Here is a 24,117-nt window from a genome sequence, read left to right as displayed (position 1 = left end):
TAAAAAAACAACATCTCTATCTGGTAATTAACCATTACAGGTTTATGCAATTATATTTAATTTAATACGTTTAACATCACTGTAAATTCTTTATTCACCCCAGTATTCTCACATGCCGTTATTATAGAGAACCAATGAGCTAATCCATAGAGAGCAGTATAAACAGGGGCTGACAGTGCTAACAGTGCTAAATAACATTCCTTTAAAAAAAGTAAAATGTTTCAGATTTAGAAAAATACTATATACTGTATGTATTATATGTATGTGCTTATAAGCACAATTCTAAATTTTTCTATAAATACTCTCTTTGAATATGATGATAAGAAATTATCTTAAATCATCCATAAATGTTAAAAATTCAAATTGTGTGAAAGGAAAAATATTGTTGTTAGGTAAAATGTAAGTGTTCATGGTTGTCTTCTCAAAGAGGAAGGAGATAACTGATTATATAAACCCACATACTTTTAACAGTTTAACTGCCAGAAAGATTAAAACAATTAGAGCTACTCTCTGATATATGAACTCTTTTCACAGACTGTGATGACACATTTCCACAGTTTTTAACATGGTAAATTTAGCAAAGATTTATTTTTAATTTTTTTTAAATTATTGTATAATTTATAACACTATACTTTGTGCTATATTACCTTACTATATTACAGAAAACTAATTAATGCTGATTTTTCTAATACAATGACTGAGAGAGTTACACCAATTTGACATTTCTCTCTTCTGACCAACATAATCAGTCTCTCAGTATTTTTTATTTTTTTACCTTTTTTGGAAAGTTATAGAAACATGCTTTTGCTTTTGGAGCAAATGGGAACACACACACACAAAATTTGTGTTCATCATAAAAGTTTATCCAACAATAACGATGATGCTGAGATTTTGCATTTTGGACTAGTGTTTTTGGACAATTAAATACTAACCGTCTAACACTGAGCTGCCCCAACCAGAGATGTAGCACAAACTGAAGCTTGGTTGTTTCTCATCCATTTCATTTTCCATTATGCACAGAGGCTGCACATGTTTTGTGAAATATAAAGGGTGATACAGATGCAAAAGTGCCACATCGTTGTCATAATTCAATCGGCTGAAATTCTCATGCAGGATCACTTGCTGGACTGAACGATACTGGACACCCTTTCCATGCATGGATCTAGAATTCACTCCAGCCACTATTCGTAATTTATAGGTGTTACTATAAAAGAAAGATGTAAGGGACAAATTTACATACAAAATGCATGCAAAAGATCTGCAATAAAAACTATTATTTTGGAAAGCATAAATAGTTTTAGGCATTTTCTTGGTAAATAAAAAGGTTTGATGTAAGTAGTTTGCATCCAATGCTAATCTAAAAAGAAATAAGGGTATAATTAACTGAACCACTACTGCAAGTATATAATTTTAGTTCAACTACCAGCCCTTGTTTATTTAACTAAATGTGCATCTGTAAATGATTCTTATGCTCAGTTGAAATATATCACCTGTTTGCTTTAACACACAACATTGCTTAAAGTTATAATAGTAAGATGTATATCTGCGCACAAATCATGCATGGTTTGAGGGAGGAGAAGAATAAAGTGTCTCACCTATTTCTGAAGCAGTGGGATGCGGTGACTACCCACCGATGGCTGATGACGGATCCACCACAGATATGCATTGACATCCGCTGTATGCTCACTTGCCAAGGCCATGCACCCTCCAATGCAGAAAGGCCTCCTGAAATACGAATTTGCTTTTGAGGATCCAGCAAAGGTCGATTTCCACAACCTTAAAAGAGCATTTAGTCAGTTGCACTCATTTATATGCATTTTTGATACACATAAGATATTTAAAAGGTCTAATGATGTTTTAAGATGGTCCTCTCACAATGCATGTAAATGTTAGTGGGAAGACACAGATCCCTATTTTGAATAATGATAAAATTGTAAAATTGTTCAAAGTAGAGTAAAATTCAATCTGCTGTTACACTAAATAAAACATTTAAGAAATATACATATTTTATTCCATATGATTTTTGTTTTCCCACAACTGCCTGACAGTAAATACATTACATTATGATACCTTATTAATAGCTTTTTTTTCTTTTGGACTTTTTGATATAGTTTACCACTGATAACAGTTGTCTAAAGGAATAATTTATAATTTTTTACTAGAATTGTTTTTGAAATTTTTGAATTTTTGAAACCTCACAAAAGGCATGTAATTTGTTTTATTGGGATTAAATGGGTTAATAATAATAATAATAATATTGTTAAAATGAAACTACCTGTAATCCCAGACGATAACGAGCTAATGAAGACTAACTGTAGGGCTGTTATAAATATTTTAAATGTGAAAGCAATAAGAGGGAGATTTCCTACAAAGCAGATAGAAACAATCGAATCTCCTTGGAACTGATTATTATGTAATCCGAAAAGATTCTGAAAGTGACGTAACATCGTTCTATAATGTTTTAAAAGACCCGGACAGGGAAGAACGTGCAAATCAACACATTTCAAATGCTTTGTTTATGCAGACAACAGCTTATCGCACAATGCATTTTTACAATTGCTATGACATAAAGTAGCCTACTGTAAAGGACACTAGAAACAAACAAATCCACTGAGATACATTTCATGCGAGTTTGTCCCTTATGATAATACACCAAGCCAACAACCTGTTTGTTATTTTATAGCGTTTTAAAGATATAACTCTAAGTCAAACACAATGAAGGCTGCGTGATTGTTGCTTCAGACATTTTAGGCAACATAACAACAAAATCGTCATCCCCGAACATTCCCGAAACATCTCATTCTCGAAGAAGGCTCTTTAACTGAAATTCCAATAAACTAAAATGAACTCTCATATTGTGTAACTGGTGCTACCTATTGGCCGACACTCCCTTACATATTGCTGGGAGTCATCAATTATGCAGGGTAACGGTGCACACTGAAGGAAGGTATAGCAGCAACAATATGGCGACATCCGCAATTTCTTCCGAATTTATTCGACATCTGCAGTCCAGTGAGGATTTTTTGGATACCCGCTAACGTAATCTTAGTAAGTATTGTGTTTAAATATCGCAATCGCGATGCGTTTATTCCCAGCAGTGGAAGTCGTTGCACTGCCAATGAATGTCGCAGAGACGCCGCACGCTGAGGGGGTTTACTGTTAGACCAAATGCACATTCGCTGTTAATATTCACTGTAATGACTAATGTAGTTCACTTTTTTGAACCTATTTTGATTAGGCCCTTTCATTTCACCCTCTCAAATGACAGTATTAAGCTGTCATAATATGAGTTAAACACATTCTTGCAAGGCAATATGTGGTGTTATTTGTATTTGCATGATCAATGACACGATCCGGAGCCTGTAGCTTTGCACCCTCATCTGAATAAAGGTCTTGCATTTATCAAATGTCAAGCTGAGCAAATGAGCAAAAATGCACATGTGGACAGGTTTGAAGTGATCCGTTGTAATTAAGACGTTCAAAAGGCTATACATGCTTGGCTGCTTATTGATTGTAGGGTGGACGCAGGTTGCACGGGTGTGGTATGCTACATTTTCTTGTTTATGTTCCTCGCGAGCAGAAACCTTGCACAACGTTTTTGAGATATCTCGCTGTTCTCTAATAGCGATAGACGTTTTGCTCAGAAATGCGGTTTTATGACTAAAACGATGTTGGCTGCGTGAGTATAAAAGGGTAAATACGATGAGAGAGCGAAAAAAAAAAAACACTGCAGTATTCTCCGTTTTTCCTCCGCGGCTTCGGCCCGCTTTCGTGAAGGCGTCGGGCTGTTAAGAAACGTACGTTTTCAGACAAAATTGCTTTCTGACCCCGAGGAAAATGTGACAACGTTTTGGAAAACGCAAAGATGTTGTTCGTGAAACCGTTGTGCTGATGAGGATTTCGTGACCAAACATTGATGAAATCAAGGTAGGACCACTGCGCATTCAGTCACATAACCATACTTGACGATGCTCTTGAAATAAGGTAGAGGTTTGTTTTAAGGAATTGTAATTTATGTCCGAATATACAACATTTATTTACATGTATTTTGCATTTGAAGACGTTAGTGTGTCGTTTTTACAGTTCTGTGGCGCAAAGAAGCTCGAAAAGCACATGGATGAAAATGAATTCATAATTTTATTCATAATGCTTCCCAAATTAACCTATGTCCTCTCATCTGTAAATAACCTGGACCATGTAGCTCACCTGACATCTTCTGTGTCCCCGTGCAGCCCAGCATAGTCCCTTCGGTTATTTCGAGATATTTAGGCCCACCCAACAGAAGCCCACCTCGTTCATTTGATACAAATTCCCTTTTTAATAACCCCCTGAGAAACCATATGCTTCCATATACCTAAGCTTATGGAAGGTGCACTGTATGGTGTAGTGGTATGCCATAAGATTTCTTAACTGTCTTCAGTAATACTACCTTACTACTGTTTAACCAATTTGAATGTTATTGTTCACTAATTGCAAAATGTCATTACAGCTAATAAAATCCTGTGAGGGCAACTATTTTTGTGTGTGTTTCATAATAGAGAATTTGTTAATCCATTTTAATGAAACGTATTTAAGTAACAAGGTGTATTTTTTATTAACTAACAGTTAACTAACCTGACAACACTATTAACGCATATGGCAAAATAATAATCCTTTAACCATAAATGCATAATTTGTTCATATTGCATTGCATGGTGGAAATTCTCAAAACCTTAAATCAGCTGAATTTTCTAGAATGTAAAAGTGTATTCAGACAACTCTGTTAGGCTTGGTGGGTCAAAATGTGCAGAAATATTTTTGCTCTTGCATTTATTTATTTATTTTATTTTATTTGTAAATGTAGATTTAAAGTAATTCTAATTTCCTCCTGTATACGATTAAGAAAAACCCTTATAAGTGCCTTTTTACAGTGTGGTGCTGATTGGACAGCTCCCGTAAGGCAAGATCCTCTTTGCTTCTGTTGTTTTACTAATAAGATATTCAAAAAAGTGACAAATACAAAGTGTGTTTGGATTTTAGTACGATCATTTCTTTTGTTTACCTGTTTCATTGCAAAGGGAAAAAAACAACTCAAACCAACCTAAACTGGTTTAGAGGTCTTTGCTGGTTTAAGCTGGTCTCCTAGTCCTGACCAAGTAAGAGCCCGAAACCCCTTTAAGACCTGCCAAGAGACCTGCTAAGACTGACAAACCAGCTTAGGCTGTTTTAAGATGTTTTTTCCAGCAGGTATTGAAGTGATATCAGATTCTTCATACTCATGGGACTTCTGCCACTAATGGTGTCTGTTATGTGCCAACGTTTGTCGCATTCCTTGATATTTTGTTCATGTTTCTTATTTGCTTGATGGAAAATGGTATATTTACTTCAAAGGCAAGATGAAAATGCAAATGCCATTTCTGAAACAAAACTGGAATTGGATGGAGAGAAAAGCTAAAAGTCTGCTAAGTAGCTGTGTAATTTCAGGATATGGCTTGGTTAAGTGTCTGGCCCATAAGTACACACAAGCTTTTAGATGATGTGGTTCACCAGGCCTCCCTTCACCCACCCCATTTCCTATTCTGCAGCCTTAGGGACATAACTCATGTCCCAAGTCGGCCTCTCAGTGGAGGTTTTGTTCATGAGGAAGACAGATTCAAATCTGCTTTTGCTGTCGTGAGGTATCTTCTAATCCAGTCTTCATCCTTTCAGCTCCCAGCACCCTTTCATCTAAAATAGAAACATCCATCATAATGACCCAAAAGAACCATACCATGAGAAGTTACACAAGCACAAATCAGGAAAAAAAAGTCCAATGAATCACTTATCTCAAAGGCAATTAATTTTATTGCAAGTGTAATCCAAAGACAAACATTAAATATCACCTTTATCTGCTCTTAATGGAGGGTGCTTTTCATTTTTCATGAAGTGGATGACTCATCTAATGCCAGTCTCTCTTTAACATGCTCTCAATTTAGCAACAGATTGTTTTGATGTGTAAGGTAATATTTTTAGATGCAAGGCTTAGCATTTTACTTTCCTGTGTTTAACATATCAGTTTGTGTGAGCGGATGATGTAACAAGGTAGTATTGTTCAGTAAGACTTTATCTTTTTACAAGCCAGAATTAAATCTAAATGACATTTTTTTCTTTTTTTTTAAATTGTGACAAGGTTGCGTGGGCTTTGTTGGCTTAGCTTTTAAGTATTGATAATGTGATACAAGATAGTAGTAGCTGGTAAAAATAGTAACCTAATTGATGACTAATGATCATATGTATGATGAATGAATAGTTATTGTAATGTTGTAGATTAGAAAATCTTGCTTCATATTTAGATCTGAGTTATTTTTAAGTGGACACAATGTACATTTACAGTTTTTCTATATGAGCTCATTTATAGATTTCATTCAAAACTTCTTGCTTGATTTTCTGCTGAAAATGACTTCTGTCTGGTGACATATACTGGATTATTCCAATCATTTACCGTAATCAGCTTAAATAATTTTCTTGCAGTCAACTGATCTGTCACTACTTCTATTTCAGCTCAATTTTAAGTCCTGAAATTTTAGATTTCTCCACTTGCCAACCTTCATTAAAGATCAGCAAAGTATATACAAATATTGATAATAGTATTAGTAATAAATATTATCACCCCAAATGTTACAGTTTTACATTGAGTTTTGTAATAATAATAATGTAATAATAATTCAGGTTGACTTAAGAAGAGGTTGATATCACACATCACCGTTTTCGTGTCCAAGTGCTCTGTTAAATCCCAAAAGCAAACAACAAACAGTGCTAATATATACTCACAGTGTGCTGTCATACTACTACCTAAAAATTATGATCCTAACCTTTATCTCAATACTGAAATCTCAGTTGGCCACACAGTGATTCATCTTTAATGAATCATTAAAATATTGGTGTACGGGACACTGTGAGCCCAGAGACTGCAGTCAAAGTCCCTTTCAGGGAAAGTCTGTTCACTCGGCGGCCATATTTACAGAGCCTCTGGGAAGCTATTTCAGGAGTCCAAAACCTACTCCTACCTACTTGAATGGGGAAAGCCTGTAATCTCAAAAATCTGAAAAACTGCTTGCTACACTCAAATCATCAATAAAATCTGACATAAACTGTAGTGTTAAAAAAAGCTTTCAATCTGAACCTGCAGTGCAAATGTTCAAGGACTTTACCAATTGGTTCTTGTATTTAGAAGACTGGTCTTATTGCACCATTGTGCGTGTTGCAATTTCTCCCATTCATAAGTAAAGTGAGTGCATTGTCTTTGTATCTAAAGTCTTTGCTTTAGTGTACACTGTGAGTTTTTGTAAGCTTAGGGTAAAGGGATAGTTCTGCCAAAATATTTTGTATATTTGTCATTTTGTATATTTTTCATTCAGTGGAAATCAATGGGGACCAGCAACTTTTTGGTTACCCACATTCTTTAAGATAGTGGAGGCTTGGACCCAGAAACAGTATTTATTACATCACATCTTAACCAGCAGATTAGATATGATTCAGTTTCTGCCAATGCTTATATCTTGCAGATATCTTATGCTACATGCAGATAAATGTAGAGTTCAGGAATGTAATATAATATTGATATGAGCTCAGACAACATACTATCACAACACCAAGGTCATGAGTTTGATTCCCAGGGAATGCATGAACTGATATGGAATGTATGAAAGTATATGCAAAATGCTTAAATGAACGTTTTGAATGCAAAATTAGAAAAGACTTTCTTGATCTGGTGAACTCTAATCTCATTGGCTGACCTTTGGCAGTAAGACTGCACGGGGTTTGTGTCAGTTGCTTTACTTCAACTTCAACTTTATTTATAAAGCACTTTCAAGACCACAAAGTGCTGTACAGGAAGACTAAATAAAAATATAAGAATAAAAACAAGCATAAAACATCATAAACATATACCATAACAACAACAAAGAACAAATTACAGAACATTTTCAAATGCTAATGCAAAAAAATGTGTTTTAAGTGCACTCTGAAATACAACACAAATTTACAAGTATGCATTAAGTTGCAGTGTGGACAAGACTACTGTATGATTCTGACCCCAGTTGTCCAATAATGTCCTTTTCTCTTTCCGATATAGAACTGGCTGCTGTGGAGGGTACATAACAGGAGAAGAAGTTGCTGCAGGATGAAAACATGGCTGCACCCCTTCTTGCACCGCCAGGACCTGACAGCTTCAAATACTTTACCAGGGAATCTCTGTGTGAAATCGAGAAGCGCATTGCTGAGGAGAAAGCCAAGCCGCCACCTAAACCAGACAGCAGCTACCGCGACGATGACGATGAGAACAAGCCCAGGCCTAACGGTGACCTGGAGGTGGGCAAGAGTCTGCCCTTCATCTATGGGGACATCCCTCGTGGAATGGTGGCAACACCATTGGAGGATATCGATCCCTTCTACGTGAATAAGAAAGTGAGTGTGTCATCATGTCTATTCATAAGTCCTGCAAAGCTGCCCTTCACACGTTATCTTCTAAGCAGTGCACTATGGATCATTATAGAAGTGGAGAAGCTTATGTGTTTTCCCCCAACTTTTCCAGGTCATTTATTGTTATTCTCTTATATTTGAAACCTCTGATGGTGACACGCAGCTGTTGGATTTACTTGGTAAACATATGACAATGTGAATAAGATCCTTCAGTAATCCACTACTGTGCAGAAGAATTTGTTTGTGGCTTATGTTGTATATTGTGTATGAGATGATGCTTAAAAAGGTTAGTGAAGGAGGTCTGTAGTGGTCTGCTGAAGCTGTTCAGTTCCAGCTGACAGACTTGTTTTAATTGTTCCAGTAATAATCCTTTAGAAATGAACAGCCAAAAGAAACGCTCCAGTGCATTAAAGGAACCGTGCAGCATATTAGAACAGCTCTCTGAGTAGTGGGACAAGGATAGTTAGGCTATTTAAAGATCTGTAAGGTTTTGGTGAAATCAGTATTTGGTAGTCTTTAGTTTTGCCATGTGGATGTCAAGATAGAAAAATTATGAGAACAAAAGTGAGAACTACTTCTCTGAAGGATATTACACATTTAACCAAAATGTAGACTGCCTTTCAAAGTTTGGTCTTAGTATTTAGAATTTTTATTACAATTTAAAATAACACTGTTCTGTTTTAATGTAATTTAAAATGTAATTTATTCCTGTGATAGCAAAGCTAAATTTTGAGTAACATGATTCTATTTAATAAGCTGATTTATTAAAAAACAGTTGTGCTGTAAGACCCTAATACCCTTTTTTTTTTTTTAATCTGTTTATTGAACTTTCATAATAATAACAAGATACAGATACAGGAGAATCGTGAAAAAATATTTTTCACCCCCACCCTCCCACCCCCCTTAATACCCCTTTTCAGGAGTTTGTTTGTTGAATAGAAACTTCAAATGTTCAAAATATTATGTAACATTATAAATGTTTTTACTGTCACTTAAAATAATTGTTTTTATTCAGCAAAATTATTTAAATGTTGAAAAGTGTTGATTCATGACAGAATGTGCTGGGTCCTATGTGCAGAGCTCACAATTAATGGTTAATCTCTTACATTTTGCCTAATATATAACATCATGCTGTGTGTTTACTAGTATTTCTGAACTGTATGCTGACCTTTGACTATTTTGATTTCCAAGAACTGGCTTTTATCATTTATGAGTGAAGCCTCCAAGCCAAAAGTATGAGACCACATAAAAATCTGGAGCTCAAAATTTAAAACTGGAAATGTTTTAGGTGTTTGAAATTTAAAACAAGTAGTAATTGTCATGATGTAACATGAATATATAATTTATAATATATTTACAATATATAATTTCGCTCTTTGGATCATTCATAAATCATGCTAAAGGAACTACACAGTCTTTCATTTAAAATATTGTGCAGTTAATATGTAAATATAACAAAAGTGCAGCATTTTGTGCTCTAAGACTTTTCAATGAATGCACAGTTTCTTGATATGTTACCAGTAAGCAATGATGTTAAAAAATAAGCAATATCAGATTCAAGCTAGTCCTCAAACAGATTTTCAGGAGCGAGTTGTTGTTATGAGATGTAGCCTACGGGTGGAAGATGAGGTCATCTTTTCTGTCTGAGTCGTAATGGAGCCCAGCAGACTCAGATCTGCATTCCTGTTTGGCTCAGCGCTAAGTGCAGTGGTGAGACCTTAGCCGTGTCTGCCACACTGGACTTTACTAAATAATGCACAGACTCGTTTGTGTGTTAATGCCTGTTAATGTGTGCATGTGTTGAAGCGTTTTCCTGCCTCCCTCTCTTGCTCACTCCCTCCGTCTCATTCCTCTGCCTCCCTCTCATGCAGCACACACTGTCTGTTATGTAACCGCCTGCTCCATGCATGCACAGGAAGGAGATTTCAGTCTCCTGATGAAAACCTCATGGAGGAGCGTATGTGAAAAGTGGTGCTAAGGAACGGAATTGTGTTCTGAACCGAATTCATTTTTATTGTAAACATCGCTCACGTTAGACCATATATAAGATGTTTTTAAAATATTTAGATGCATCTCTGCATCACGTTTATATGCACATGCCATATACTTAATGTCGAACTATCCTGCAATCTCGAGGATTTAATTGGCCAGCATTGGGATCAGATCTCCCCGCATCCCATTGTCCTTTTGTTTCCACACGCTAGGCTCGACTTGCAGCCTGCAGCAGTAGTGAAACCTGATTCTTGAGGCTCAGGGCCGCTCTCTTCATAGTGTAAAACCAGCTGAGAAATGGGAGCTGGCAGCTTTTAAATCCAGACCCATGACACTATCAGAAGCAATTAGCCTAGGAAGCTTTGCTACAGGAGCAGCTGATGAACCCCGAGTCCTCCAGCACAGATGATTCAAGGAGATGGTTATGCAGTACAGTATGTTGAAAACAAATCAGTTGTGAGATAGAGAGGCTTAACAGGATTTACCCAAGTAGGACACGCTGGATCTATATCCTTCTGGTTCTTGAACAACATTGATTCATATTTATGCATTTAGAAAATTTTTCCAGTGTGATTTACGGTGTATGCAAGGTATGCAGTTAATTAGTAAGTGTGATCCCTGGGAATCAGGTTTGTGCTCTGACTGTTTGATAGGATTGTTGTTGATCCAGGAACATGTTCTGCTTGAGTAAATGGTTTGCAGAAAGTGGAGACAGAAGAAGAAAGACAGAGAGGCCAAGCTCCATATGGGGTCATAAATCTTAGAAGGGGCTCTTCAAAATGTGCCATGTAGGACCATTGCTTCCCCCTGTGATGACGCAGCACTCAGAGTGGGCTTGTCTGGGTTGGTTGGGGGGCTGGGGAAGACAGGGTGATGCACTGCTTCAGTATAATGGTCGTCTCACTTCTTCTCCCTCACATCTGTTCACAGCCTCAGTACTCTCAACAGCTCTTATAAATACTCATCTTATAATGTAGGCATCTCATTTGTTTCTGTTAGCTACAAGCCTCAGTGCATATGCTGTAAATGGCCACATGCAGGAACAAGCCTGTACATTTTTCTCTGTGCTTTAATGATGTTTTATTAACAAAGTTCGGGAGGAGCACATTCACATTCAGTAATCAACCCAGTTAAGAAGATAAGATGTGTGTGTATATATACACAGCAGACCTACCTCTGTTCCTTGACAGTTTTCCAGCATCCCTCTGCCACCTTTTTTCCGCACTTACAACTATTCCTGTCCTAACCTGTAGGGGGCATACTTTGGGTTCGGGCCAAAATTCAGAGCTCAGAGCCCTCCCCTCGGACAGCACGCCAAATACGCATAACCTTTACTCTGTTATAATATGCAAGTGTGAACTCGTGAATTAAAAGATAAATGTGACCCTGGACCACAAAACCAGTCATAAGGGTCAATTCTTTTAAATTAGAATTTATACATCATCTGAAAGCTGAATAAATAAGGCTATTTGAAAATATTTTATAATGTATGAAATTAAATGTTATAGAATGAAGAGTGCTTGGCCTTGGATTATATAAGTATATAACTTTGATATAAGTTTCTATTGATGTGGTTCTGATTGTCTCTGAATCTTCTCACTGAAGCTTTTCATTCGTCAGTTGCTGCTCTGCTTGTCACGCTCTTTTACATTAGTCACCGTCTCTGTCATTTATGTTTCTTCATGTTTCTCTCCTCCCCATGTGTCCTGCCACAGGTGTGGTCTGTGCTTCACCTGCATCTTTTTTTTTTTTTACATCACTTACTCTTTGCTATTCACTTGGCATCATTCTGTAACATGATCTCTCTCTTTCTCTCTCTCTCTCTCTCTCTCTCTCTCTCTTATTTTTGTATGTTGTCATTCTCCCTGATGTTATGAAGCCTCAGTTGGAATATTAAAATAAATAAATGTAATAATTTTAGTTTGTGAATAATATTTTTAACCTAACATATTGCAGTGTCTAGTTAACAGCATTATTTAGCAAAACATCTGTACATTTTATCTTGACTTTCATTTATTTTATCAATTTAAATGTACATTTTTAACTGAACATATTGCAATTTCTAGTTAGAGACATCACTTGTATGGAAATATGTTGGCAAGTATATCAGGCATTGGCCATCCTTCATTTTCCAAAATTCTGTAACAACTTCCTATATTTTTTATTAATTTAATTGAGTTTGTATTAATATAATTTCTTATTTTTATGAACTAATGCTATTTTGTGGTGCATTTCCCCCCTTGTTTCTTTATTACCTTAGCTGCTGATTTGAAGGACATTCGTCCGAGGGGTTTTTATTCAGTGCTCGAAGCTGTGTCCAGTTTTACAGCTTTTTTATAGCTTCTGCTCTTTTTCCCATTTCCCATTCCCATTTTAATTGTCTTGTTGCCCCATTCGTTCTCCATCTTCCTCCCTTCCTCTCACTGCTTACTCATTCCTCTCTGGGCTCTTTCTCTGGCTCTTTATCTCTCTATGTCTTTTTGCTTCTCCATTCTGGATTATGAAATTTTCAGTAGTTGTGCAGCCTGTCATGCATTAAAAAGAGGAAACCCACATGCACTTCTCTTGTGTGTGCGCCTGTACTATAGCAAGCAAATTCTGAGAAAGGGCAAATGTATTTTTGTTCATATATGCACCACTTCTGCATTATTTTTTCATCTCATGTTTCATATTCGTTTGAGTATGGGCTGCTGGTTTGAATGAGTCTTCTTCTGTTTTGTCATGCAGCTTTTGAACCCTGATGAGACACACGCTGTTGATGGTGCTGAGCTTTGAGCAGATCTTTTTTTTTTTGTTTGATTAAGCAGGTCCCAGTATGTAGTTTACATGGTGGCCTGATTCAGTCTGACCCAAATAGATCCAGCTCTTTTCCATCTTTAGTTACTTATACAAAGTGTTATTTACTGAGCTGTGCTTCTTTAACCTAATTTGTCATTGTGGATCATATTATGTTTATATATTCTTCTGAGGAGTTTCTGTATGTAAACTGCAGATAATGATGATATGGTGCTGCAAAGACTGGCACTCTCCATGGTGCTGAAGAGGTTCTTAGTGTTCCACTAAACTCAAGCATGTAAAAGGAAGTGCAGGGTGCATCCCATCCCTGCAAATGTACGCGACCTCCCATGAAACTTTGATGGTAGTGAACATATTTTATTTAAACAATTATGAGGTTATCTACTGAAAGATTGGTGAGCCTACGCTGACTCGTTCACAGGCTCACATAAATTCAGACTTTTCAGACTCAGTTAGTAATGAGAAGTGAGGTATCCGGGTAAAACCAGGATATATATATATATATATATATATATATATATAAACAAACAGTTTATTGAACCTTTCGACAAAATATATATTTTTTTAAGTTTTTTTTTTATTGCTATTATTGTATGATGTAGTGAGAATACAGAACTCACATTCCAGGAGGAAAAAAATCTTTAATTATTTCATAGGCCCAAACTGAACAAAAATATACAAATTGTTGCACATGTTGTTATTTAAATGATGAATAAGTAAGGTGAATTTCCTACAGCTTGTAATGTAAATCAGTGACATTTTTATAACAATATAGCAGACTTACATAAATATGCATATTAAAATGCATAGAAATATCAGCTGTCATGCTTATTCTCTCAATAATATTAGTAAGATGGCATTTTAATGCTTAGTTTTAATATCAAGCCTCTGTAGTTTTAATTGTGGGGGCAAAACAATGATGATTGAGAGATATGCAAATACATATTCTCCAAAAGCTTTAATTATGATAACATTTTAACACCAAATAATTATGCATGGATAATCAAGTAAACTTAAGTTGCTTCAGACCAGCTTATTGAAATATTACTAACAAAAAGTTATTCTCTTATGTTTATTTTAACAGCAAACAGATGTGTGCAAACCTTCTAGAATTCTGCTAAAATTTTAAAAGTTTGAAATATCAAACTTCAAAAAAGGCATGCTGATAATTTAGAGGCCTTAGAAATGTATGTATCAAATATTCAGTAGGCTTTGTAAGGTCAATAAGCCTGTATGGGTATTTCTTTGCTGGAATGTGGCAAAATGAACTAATGAGTCACTAATGCTTCTCCAAATTCTCTGGTGTGCTCTGCTATTTTCAGTTGTTTAGTCACAGCTCAGGGAAGATCATTTTCTACTTATGAGGTAAATTCTATTGTTATATATCTATGTAGTTACAAAACAGAATTCAGTACTGTTTCTTTATCCCCAATCCTATATGTGACTTTAATATTGTTTACTCTTTCCATCATTATATGGGTACTTCAAGGGTCAATGATGAAGTGAAAATGTCAACACTTACTCACCCTCGTGTCTTTTTCCAACTTTTGACAGAAAACAAAAAGATTTAATTGAATGAATATCTGGTCGGGTGATTTCATTACAATAGCAGTACATTGTGATTTACTAAAGCAAGCAGGAGTGTCAGCAAACAAGTACAAACGGCTTACTGATAATTTGGTTTTGGTTAAAAATAACCCCATATTTAAGCAGTCTTAACAGTAAATATTGTGGTGGACGTTAGAGGTGCAATTATTCAACTTACTTACAGTTCGGTGTAAGAGTCATGGTTTCGGTACGGTTCAGTGTGTGCTATGTTTAGGGAAAAAATATGCTGTCAAATAAAAATGAAAGAAAATAAGAACAAATCATCTAACTACAAGCAACAGCACAAATAAATACAATAGAGCAAAAATACAAATAAAAATATAGCTGCAAGCAGCGATTACCGGGGTTCAAGCATTTTAAGGCCTAAGGTGGTATGCTTTTAGGGTCTAGGCCAACCTGGATGTATAGCTGACAGTGAAACACATTGAAAATGTACAATAGGCTCACAGAAACACACAAACACAGAAATGAAAATGGTAAAACTTTCATATTAATAATCACTAAGCGTGCTTACACACACACACACACACACACTAACACAGACATGCATGCACACAGTTTTTGTTGCCGATATAGATATTTGAAATAAATTGTTACAATACTTTTTGCATGACTTCTCTTTTGAAGAGTTTATATGTAATTTTCGGGTTTCTCTGTGATCATAATATAGCAAAATTGTAAAAACTGGCATATCTGTATGAACAAAATGGTAAACTTTAACTAAATGTGATTTTAAATGTTATAAACATTCCCTCACCACCCCTCACAATGTAGAGCGCTTTGAGTGCTTAGAAAAGCAGAAAAGCGCTATATAAATGTAATGAATTATTATTATTATTATTATAACAGTGATTTTATAACATCTCCATTAGTAGAATATAAACAGTACTGTTTTAATGCATTTAATGAGCATATTAGTGGTCTTCCGCTGCCATCTAGTGGTTATAAATTGCAATTTCTCATACAACACTGTTTTTTAACCTTTATAACTATTATAGTGTTATTTTCTGCCAATCGCTCTTAAATTTAGCATTCTTGTTTAGAATGAAATAATTCATAATTTTACTCCGTGTTGAGAATTTGTGGGCTTTGTTTTAGGATTCATAGGCCTTTGGGTACACTATGCTATGAATGTGTAATAAAATGGCCGGTTTATACTTGTCGAAATGCAAATGTTCAACAGTTTTTGGATAATTATTGGCCTAGAGAGTCTAGAGAATAGTACTGCACTGATTTTATTGATTTTGAGTTAAAAACTGAGGGCTAGTTGACAAAAGTATTTTTTTTTTTTAAATAATCTAAAATTTGATTGACAGCAGTGATCCTAGAGGCAAAGTTGTTCAGAATTAGGAGATCTATCATATGATATGAAGATATAGTGTATAAGTGAATATTATGAACATTTTATTGCTATTTGAGGTCATTTACTACAGAAATACTATGTTTTTGAGGCCTTTTTAACTTTTATAGCGCCACCTATGGTCCGATCTCCATGAAACTTTTTATGCTTGTTAAGAGACACGTTTTCACCAAGTTTTGAGTTTTCATTTAGGTTTTATAGGCTTTTGGATATGTTTGGCCACGCCCCTTTGCCAAATGACCTCGTTATAGCTAACGAAAGGACAAAATTCTATTTTTTTTTGATAATTATTGATCTAGAAAGTCCAGAGAATTACGCTGCAGTGGTTTGTTCGAGATTGAGCGAAAAACCTAGGACTAGTTCACAAAAGTAGATTTTTAATATTTAATGAACTGTTTGATTGACAGCAATAATTACTTGGGTAAAGTTGCTCCATATGAGGAGATCTATTGAATGATATGTATATTGTGTGGATTTATGAAATACCACGTGATTACAGAGACAAAAAGACTTGTTAGTGCCAACTAGTGGCCGATTTCTTTCAAAATTCTTACAGACCTTTAGGGCCATGAGTCGAACATGCCCATCGAGTTTTGTTCCGATCGACCACCGTTAACCTTGTCAAGTAGGTGCCATGTTTTTTGAGATACGCAAATGTCCTCATAGTCACTTGTGCCACATCGGACAAAGACACTGCATACCAATTGTCATGACGATCGGACCAACGGTCACGTAGTTATACCTGATTTTAGGTTGGCAGAGCTGCACAATTTTTTTTTATTTGACCAAAGATTGAGCTCGTACTCATACATTACGAATTTGGTGAAGATATCTCATTCCATTCAGGAGTTATAGCCATTTTAGTAAAAGTGGCCCCGCCCCTGATGAACGTTTTGGCGTCTCTATGCGAAGGTGAGTTGAAATTTCATATTTTTTTCAATAATTAGTGATTGATTCACTGTCCAGAGAACATTTCTGTACTGGTTTGGTTCCGATCGGGTGAAAAACCTTGGACTAGTTCGCAAAAGTAGGTTTTGGACAAATTTCAAAATGGCGGGAAAATTTGCATACCGGAAATTAAATCAGAGATAGCCATTTTGTTCTGATTTAGCCATGGATTCAAATGATATAAGACACTTCAGCCTATGACAAACAGTCTAGGAGTTATGAGCAGTTTCACGTCTTTGTTTGCTGTAGCGCCACCTATAGGCCGATTGGGCGGGTCCTTGCGCCTGAGTTTCAGCTCTCTAGGCCTTACGGTTTGTTCTGCACGATGAGTTTTAGCACGGAATAATGATAAAAATAAAAATCCTAACAATTACAATAGGGTTTCAATGCACTTCATGCTTGAACCCCTAATAAACAGTTTTTTTAGGTAGGTCTAACATTAGTTTTTAGGTACAGAAATTGAATAAAGAACTCAAATGTGAAATAACAATGGATATTTGACTGTATAAATTAAAGATTAATCTTCATTAAAGTTACAACAGCTATTTAGTCAAGAGCAGTGAGTGATTTCCTTGTTGTTTGGTTAATATTTAAGAAAGTGCTCTCACTTTAGGAGAATGCATGGATCCAGTGCACTGATACTACATGTTCAGCGGGCTATGTCTGCTATCAAGACAGGCATTTTTACATAATTTTCGTGTCCATTTAAGCACAAAACATGAACATTTTGAAAACTCTAAATTTGTGTGCATTCTGAGACGGGTTTGCACGCTTTGGATGAGCTCACACAAGTTCTCATTCGTGTCTTTCTGGCTTTTCAATGTTTAAACTGGCAAGGCTGAAATAAGTTTAGTTTAAACACAGATAGCAATGTGTGCTCTTCAGATCTCACCTGCGCATTCACGCTATTAACACCTGGGAGATGTAAAAAATATACTGTAGAATTTATAGGATGTTACTGGCAAAAACGTTGCCAATAAAATCCTGTAAAAAGGATGTTAATTGCTGTAAAATGGATTACAGTATAATACTGCAAAGCAAATTAGTGAATTGCTGTATGTGAAATACAGACATTTGTAGTATTTTTTACAGTAACATTGAATTAAACTTGTAGTTTATTTTACAGCAATATTTTGTAATTTCTCTAAAGTACAGTATTTACCTGGCAACAAAAGTTGCCAAAAAAACCATGTAAATATATTTTACAGCATTTTTTTGTAATTTGACTAAATTACAGTATTTACCTATAAAATCCAGTAAATACCCCTAAATCCAAGATGATGTTGTAATAATTTAACAATGAAAATCCTGTAAAGAATAATTTTAACAGTAAACTGTACACAGTAAAATACTGATATAAATGCATTATCATGAGCATTATCTTAATACATTTACAAATGAATAAAAACCAAGTCAAAGATGTTTCAAGACATTTCAAGGCTTTTAATGGTAAAATAACATTTTCAGTCTTTCAACAGTTATCATAAAATCTTATCATAAAAATAAGCATAGCAACACAAAATAACTACAAATACCTGTTTAAAAAATAAGCCATATTCTGAGTAGAACATTAACTTTCTATAAAAATGAAGGTCAATCAACAGAATTTGTATAATTTTGGTAAAAGTATTCTCGTCGCTTCATAGCAGTCAGATTGAACCACTGATGGCAGATGGACTATTTTGATGATGTCTTTCATACTTTTCCAGGCTTAGACAGTATTAATTGTTTGCTAGTTAATGGGACAGTCACAAACCTCCCGGTTCTCATCCAAAATATCTTTCAATTGTGTTCCGAAGATGAACGAAGCTTTTACGGGTTTGGAACGACATGATTAATGACACAATTTTCATTTTGGGGTGGAGTAACCCTTTAAACTAAATAAGTAACCTCTTTTAGCAAATTAAATTACTCAAGTAAAATATGTTACCTTTGAAAATATTCAAGTGTGCAAAAGATGCCTACTCCCGGGATGCCAGAAGGTATGAGGTATGAATTCACAACAATCTGACCCTCAAATAGTCAAAAGCCACTGGGTGCACCTGAAATGAATAAATATAAGCAATACTGTAACCTACAATGCAATATTTCAATATATAATGTAATGTAAAATACAAGTTTATCAAATGATTTACAGAATTAATAAGATTTAATACATTACCTAATATAATCAGCTTCAGGGAGTCTTGAAGCATCAAACATTTCTCCACATCAGCAGCTATTCTTTGCACCTACAAGAAAGAAAGAAAATTATGTTCTTTAAATCCTTTTACATAAATGAGACCAAAATGAACACCCAAAAAGGCATATATTTTAAAATAAACAAACTCTTACATTTTATCAATAAATTAAATTATAATAATACATTGTAGAACTGTAGGCTACCACCAATCAAATTAAATAATTTACAATGCAAAATTACAACTGTTTTATGACTAATGTTTTACAATAATTTTTGAAATTACAAATAAGAAATGTTGGAAAAATGCAATGATATTTTTTAAACGTGAAACTAAATTGCCATTAGGTGGCAGCAGAGTGAGTTAATTGAGTCATTCATTGTACCGATCCGTTCAGAATGCTGAATCTTTCCGTAAAAACACCGCTGAGCTTTGCTTTGAGGATGCGCAAAATAGCTTTGCTTTGATCTTTGTTTGGAACTGTGTTTGATGGTGAAATAGAACAACAGTCAATACTTAGTAATAATAAGTAACTTAATGTTAACTATTTGTTTATTGAACTATGTATTTGCAATCGTGATAATCAGTAAAACAACTCACTTGTTATGCTACTTAACGATTTCATATAATAAACTCAACAGTTTGAACATTTATCTCATGTTTCTTCCGTGAGTTTATGTGTGCCGTTAAGCTGATTTGTTTTGATGTTGAATGTAATATAATCAGAATTAGTCTCGCGTTTTGATGCTTCCTTAGTTATGTTTTTCACTAACTTGTCCAGTCGGGCATGTAAAGATGTCTTTCACTTAAAAAATGGCCCGGACGAGCTTTAATGTCAAGTACAACTACAGTGGCAATAGACACAATTTGTCATATATATATATATATTTACATGTAGTTTCTCATTAAGCTATAGCAAAGACTATAGAATACCCAAGACGTGTCACTCGTATAGTTTTGAATGGGGAATGGGAAAAATGCAACGCTCAATATGGCCGCTCAATCGCAGGAAGCCCCGCCTTCTGAATGAAAGAGCCAATCGCTAACCGGTAAAGTCAGTGCGTTACTGCAGCTGCCGTTAGAAATCCCAGTTGCTATAGAAACAGTCAGCGCTCTGAGATGCGCGCTCAGGACTGCGCATGCGCACTGGCTGATCTAGCCTGAGAAATAAGCTTTTACAGTTTTTACAGTCGCTTTGGTACATTTCTCGAATCATCCTTGACATTTGCAAAACAGTAAGTGCATTTCTCAAAACAATTCGTACAAATAGCAAAACACCATGGATTACCTGCAAAAGCCAGTCTCTTGCTCAAAATACTTAATTCATCTCTCAAAAATAAATATCTGTGTCAATGAACATGTCAGTGCCATCAGAATGACAAGTCCTTGTGTCATTGTGTACGGATAAGACAGTCAAATTGCTTAGTCATGTTGTCAATATAACAGTGTACTCTGGAGGGATGTTCTGATGTAAACTATAGCAACAGTTTGGGTGACAGTTACTGTAATGTAATGCAGAAGGCTGCACTTCCTATGTATGGCATATTTCCTTTCAAAAGTACAAATTTACACATTACTGTATGTGGGATATTGATTGAAAGAGACTGTTTCAAAATGTTTGGATTATTGAGGATGTGGTTGTTCTCCCAATATTTAGCTGCACCCTTCAGCCATTGTAAGGCCATGACTGACAACATTATTTCATCTGATATGCACCTCTGTCCTTGGCCTCTTCTTCCTCTTCCTCTGTTTTGCCTCTGTACACTTCCATGCATCCTTACTCCTCTTCTTCCTCTCGGCTGTTGTCCCTGATCGTTTTCTGGATGTTCATCCATCCTCAGAATTTGTAACTTTTGTGTTGTCCTCTGTCTATATATGCTTCCTTATATCTTATATGCTATATATCCAATTGAATGGTCATGAAATGCACCTTTGAGCTATTTCAGAGAATTGGTTTATAATTGATTGATCTATATTCTCTTTATTAGTGAAAGTCAAGATTCACTTGCACAATTCATGGCAAATTTACAAAAAGTCTAATAGAGATGTGTAGAAAATATGCTTGACAGTTTATGACAACTAGATCAACCATTTTGCATCTACTGACTTACACGATGAACTAATGACTAGATGTTTTGAGGGGAAAGACTATTCCACAGAGAACTATATAATACGTTTTGAGCAACATGATATTAGCAACTGAAAATGTAGGAAACCGCAGACAAATGTACATAATCAATTGCATGAATGTACCAAAGCAATCGCAACTTGTTCAAAAGAATGAGAAACTGCTTTTATGATGTGCAGAAGTGACACAATGATGTGGATGTTGAACAAGTAGTTTTGAAAATTTCATTTCTGATCTGAGAAATGCAAAGCGACTGAGAAAAACTGTAAAAGTTAGGTAAACACTACTTTAAATGCTCTCAGTAAAAAAATGTAACTGCCAAAATGAGAAAAATACAGCATTTAGCCTAACTATGCTATGATAGCAATTTCCAGCTTACTGCACATAAGTTACCAAGGCCGCTTGTCAAAATGTCATGATAGGAGGCTATTGTGACATGATATCGCTTATACGTCAACTTAAATAAATACAAAAGGATATATTTCTTAAGGAAAATTAAGTGAATTTACCAGGAATTATGAATAAAGCCTCTAATCCTCAATCGTTCTGGCACTGCTCCAGTCAGCTGGATTTCAGATTTGAATGATGCACGTGCAATCCCATAATGCCACACTACAGTAAATGAGTGTAAAAAGCTACAGTGACAGCACCTGCTTCTTGTAAATTAATTACAGTTGACAAGGAAATATACTGTTAACAACTGTAAAACCTTTTTTGACCCATAATGCACTGCAAATTACTGCTACATCTTGTAAAATGTTTAAACAGTAATATTCTGTAAAAAAATGTTACAGTGAGCATAAATGACTGGTATTCGAGCATACACCACTTGCACTGAACAAAGAGTAACTGGTTTGTCCACGTTTTTTCTTTTCATCACTGTTTTTGAAGTGCATTGGAAGCCAGAATGCGAACTCTGTCTGTTGTACTTGTTATTTTTATTTATTTATTTATTTATTTAGTCATTTAGCAGACGCTTCTATCCAAAGCGACTTACAAATGAATTATTTATAACAAACCATATTACAGATGCATAGTCAGATTTAAGTTGAACCTCTGTGCAAGTGCACGCCGGAGAACGGTCCAGTTAGAATTTATTAATACATATATATATATTTTTTTTTTTACTGAGAACCGTTACACCCCTAGTGGATACCATTAGGCTTCTGTATACCACACTCCAGTCCAGTAGGTGGCAGAAATGCAACTCTTACATTGCTGTTTAGAAACGCAGAATTTTATGACAGCTTTTTCATTATTTCAATGTATTTGTTTTATTTCTAGTAAACCTCTTTGAGATTTTATTTTAAAGGTGCTATATAAAATAGTTTATTATTATTATTCATTGTTGGGTGAATTTTTCCTTCATGCATCCTGTAGCCTCTTTCTTATGTTCAAATTACAACCGTGCTGGTATTTAGATCACTGTGTTGGACTAAATAGCACTCTCAACCAATCAAATTCGAGAACCAGAACTAACTGTTGTATAAAGATTGTTATATAATCTTTAAACTTTATTGCACTCTGGAGACAGTATGGATGTTTTGCAAACAGACTTGTGGGTTTACTTTCTTCTTGCCAAAGAATGTGATTTTAATTATTTAGTTGTATATAAAGCAGTATGTCTTCATTATGATGCCTTGTCCTCTTGAAACAGATGTAGGCTTTCAGTATGCGATTATTACTTCTTAAAGTCCAGTTGAATAAGGGATGATGTTTCTCTCTGCTTGCAACTAATCTGTTTTTTCTCTTTCTCTTTGTTGTTCTGTCTTTGTCTTCTCTCTGGCTTGTTCTCTTTTTCCTCTCCACAGACATTTATAGTCCTAAATAAAGGGAAAACAATCTTCCGCTTTAGTGCCACACCTTCCTTGTACATGATAAGCCCTTTTAATCTCGCTAGGCGAATAGCGATTAAAATTTTGATACATTCATATCCTTTTTCAGCTATTAAAATGCATGTGATGAATGTTTATGTTGTCTCTCTCTCTACATCAAATATGTAACATGTCTGCTTATTGCTAGAGTTCATGTGATGGTCAGGAATAACGCTATAGATGCAGACTAATATGTTGTAGTTAAGCAGTGTGTTCTAGTGTGGGACTGTAACAGCATATCAGTGGGTGTGGATGTAGGTGTGAATTTTAGGCAACTGTTTTGTTTGACAGTAGAGATGCTAAATAGAGAGAGAAAACGGTGGAGCTCTGTCGCCTGTTTTTAGCACATTGTGCCCTGTTTTGATGCTGGAACCCAAGGCTAAGGATAGATATATATATATATTTACATTTATTCATTTAGCTGATGCTTTTATCCAAAGCGACTTACAATTGCTATATATATATATATATATATATATATATATATATATATATATATTGTCAGAGGTCGCACGCCTCTGGAGCAACTAGGGGTTAAGTGTCTTGCTCAGGGACACATTGGTGTCTCACAGTGGATTCGAACCCTGGTCTCTCACACCAAAGGCATGTGTCTTATCCACTGCACCACCACCACCCAGAATTACCCAGGATATCTAGTTGAGTGGTCATATGCCATGCAGAAGCAGTCTCCCTATTGGCCAATACAGCACAATTTAAAAATTAGCTTTCTTTCTCACAATATAGTGGGATTTTAAACATTTTAAAGGCCTACATAAATGACACAAATGAGCT

The 24,117-nt window shown here is 35.4% G+C and overlaps 1 protein-coding gene across 7 annotated transcripts in view; it reads left to right on the top strand.

Moving 5' to 3' along the window:
* Nucleotides 1-8,148: 8,148 nt before the first annotated feature.
* LOC306860369 (sodium channel protein type 8 subunit alpha-like) overlaps nt 8,149-24,117 on the top strand; it is a gene marked incomplete at its 5' end in the record, with an annotated part of 55,950 nt that continues 39,981 nt past the window's right edge. For all 7 annotated transcript variants that reach the window (XM_079402037.1, XM_079402034.1, XM_079402036.1 and 4 more), the window contains 2 exons: nt 8,149-8,424; nt 23,263-23,383. In XM_079402037.1, the coding sequence (XP_079258163.1) occupies nt 8,149-8,424; nt 23,263-23,383 (397 nt within the window). The remainder of the gene's footprint in view (nt 8,425-23,262; nt 23,384-24,117) is intronic.

Source organism: Barbus barbus, assembly GCF_936440315.1.
Source record: "Barbus barbus genome assembly, chromosome: 41".
NCBI lineage: Eukaryota > Metazoa > Chordata > Actinopteri > Cypriniformes > Cyprinidae > Barbus > Barbus barbus.
This window is presented reverse-complemented; position numbering and strand designations above follow the sequence as displayed.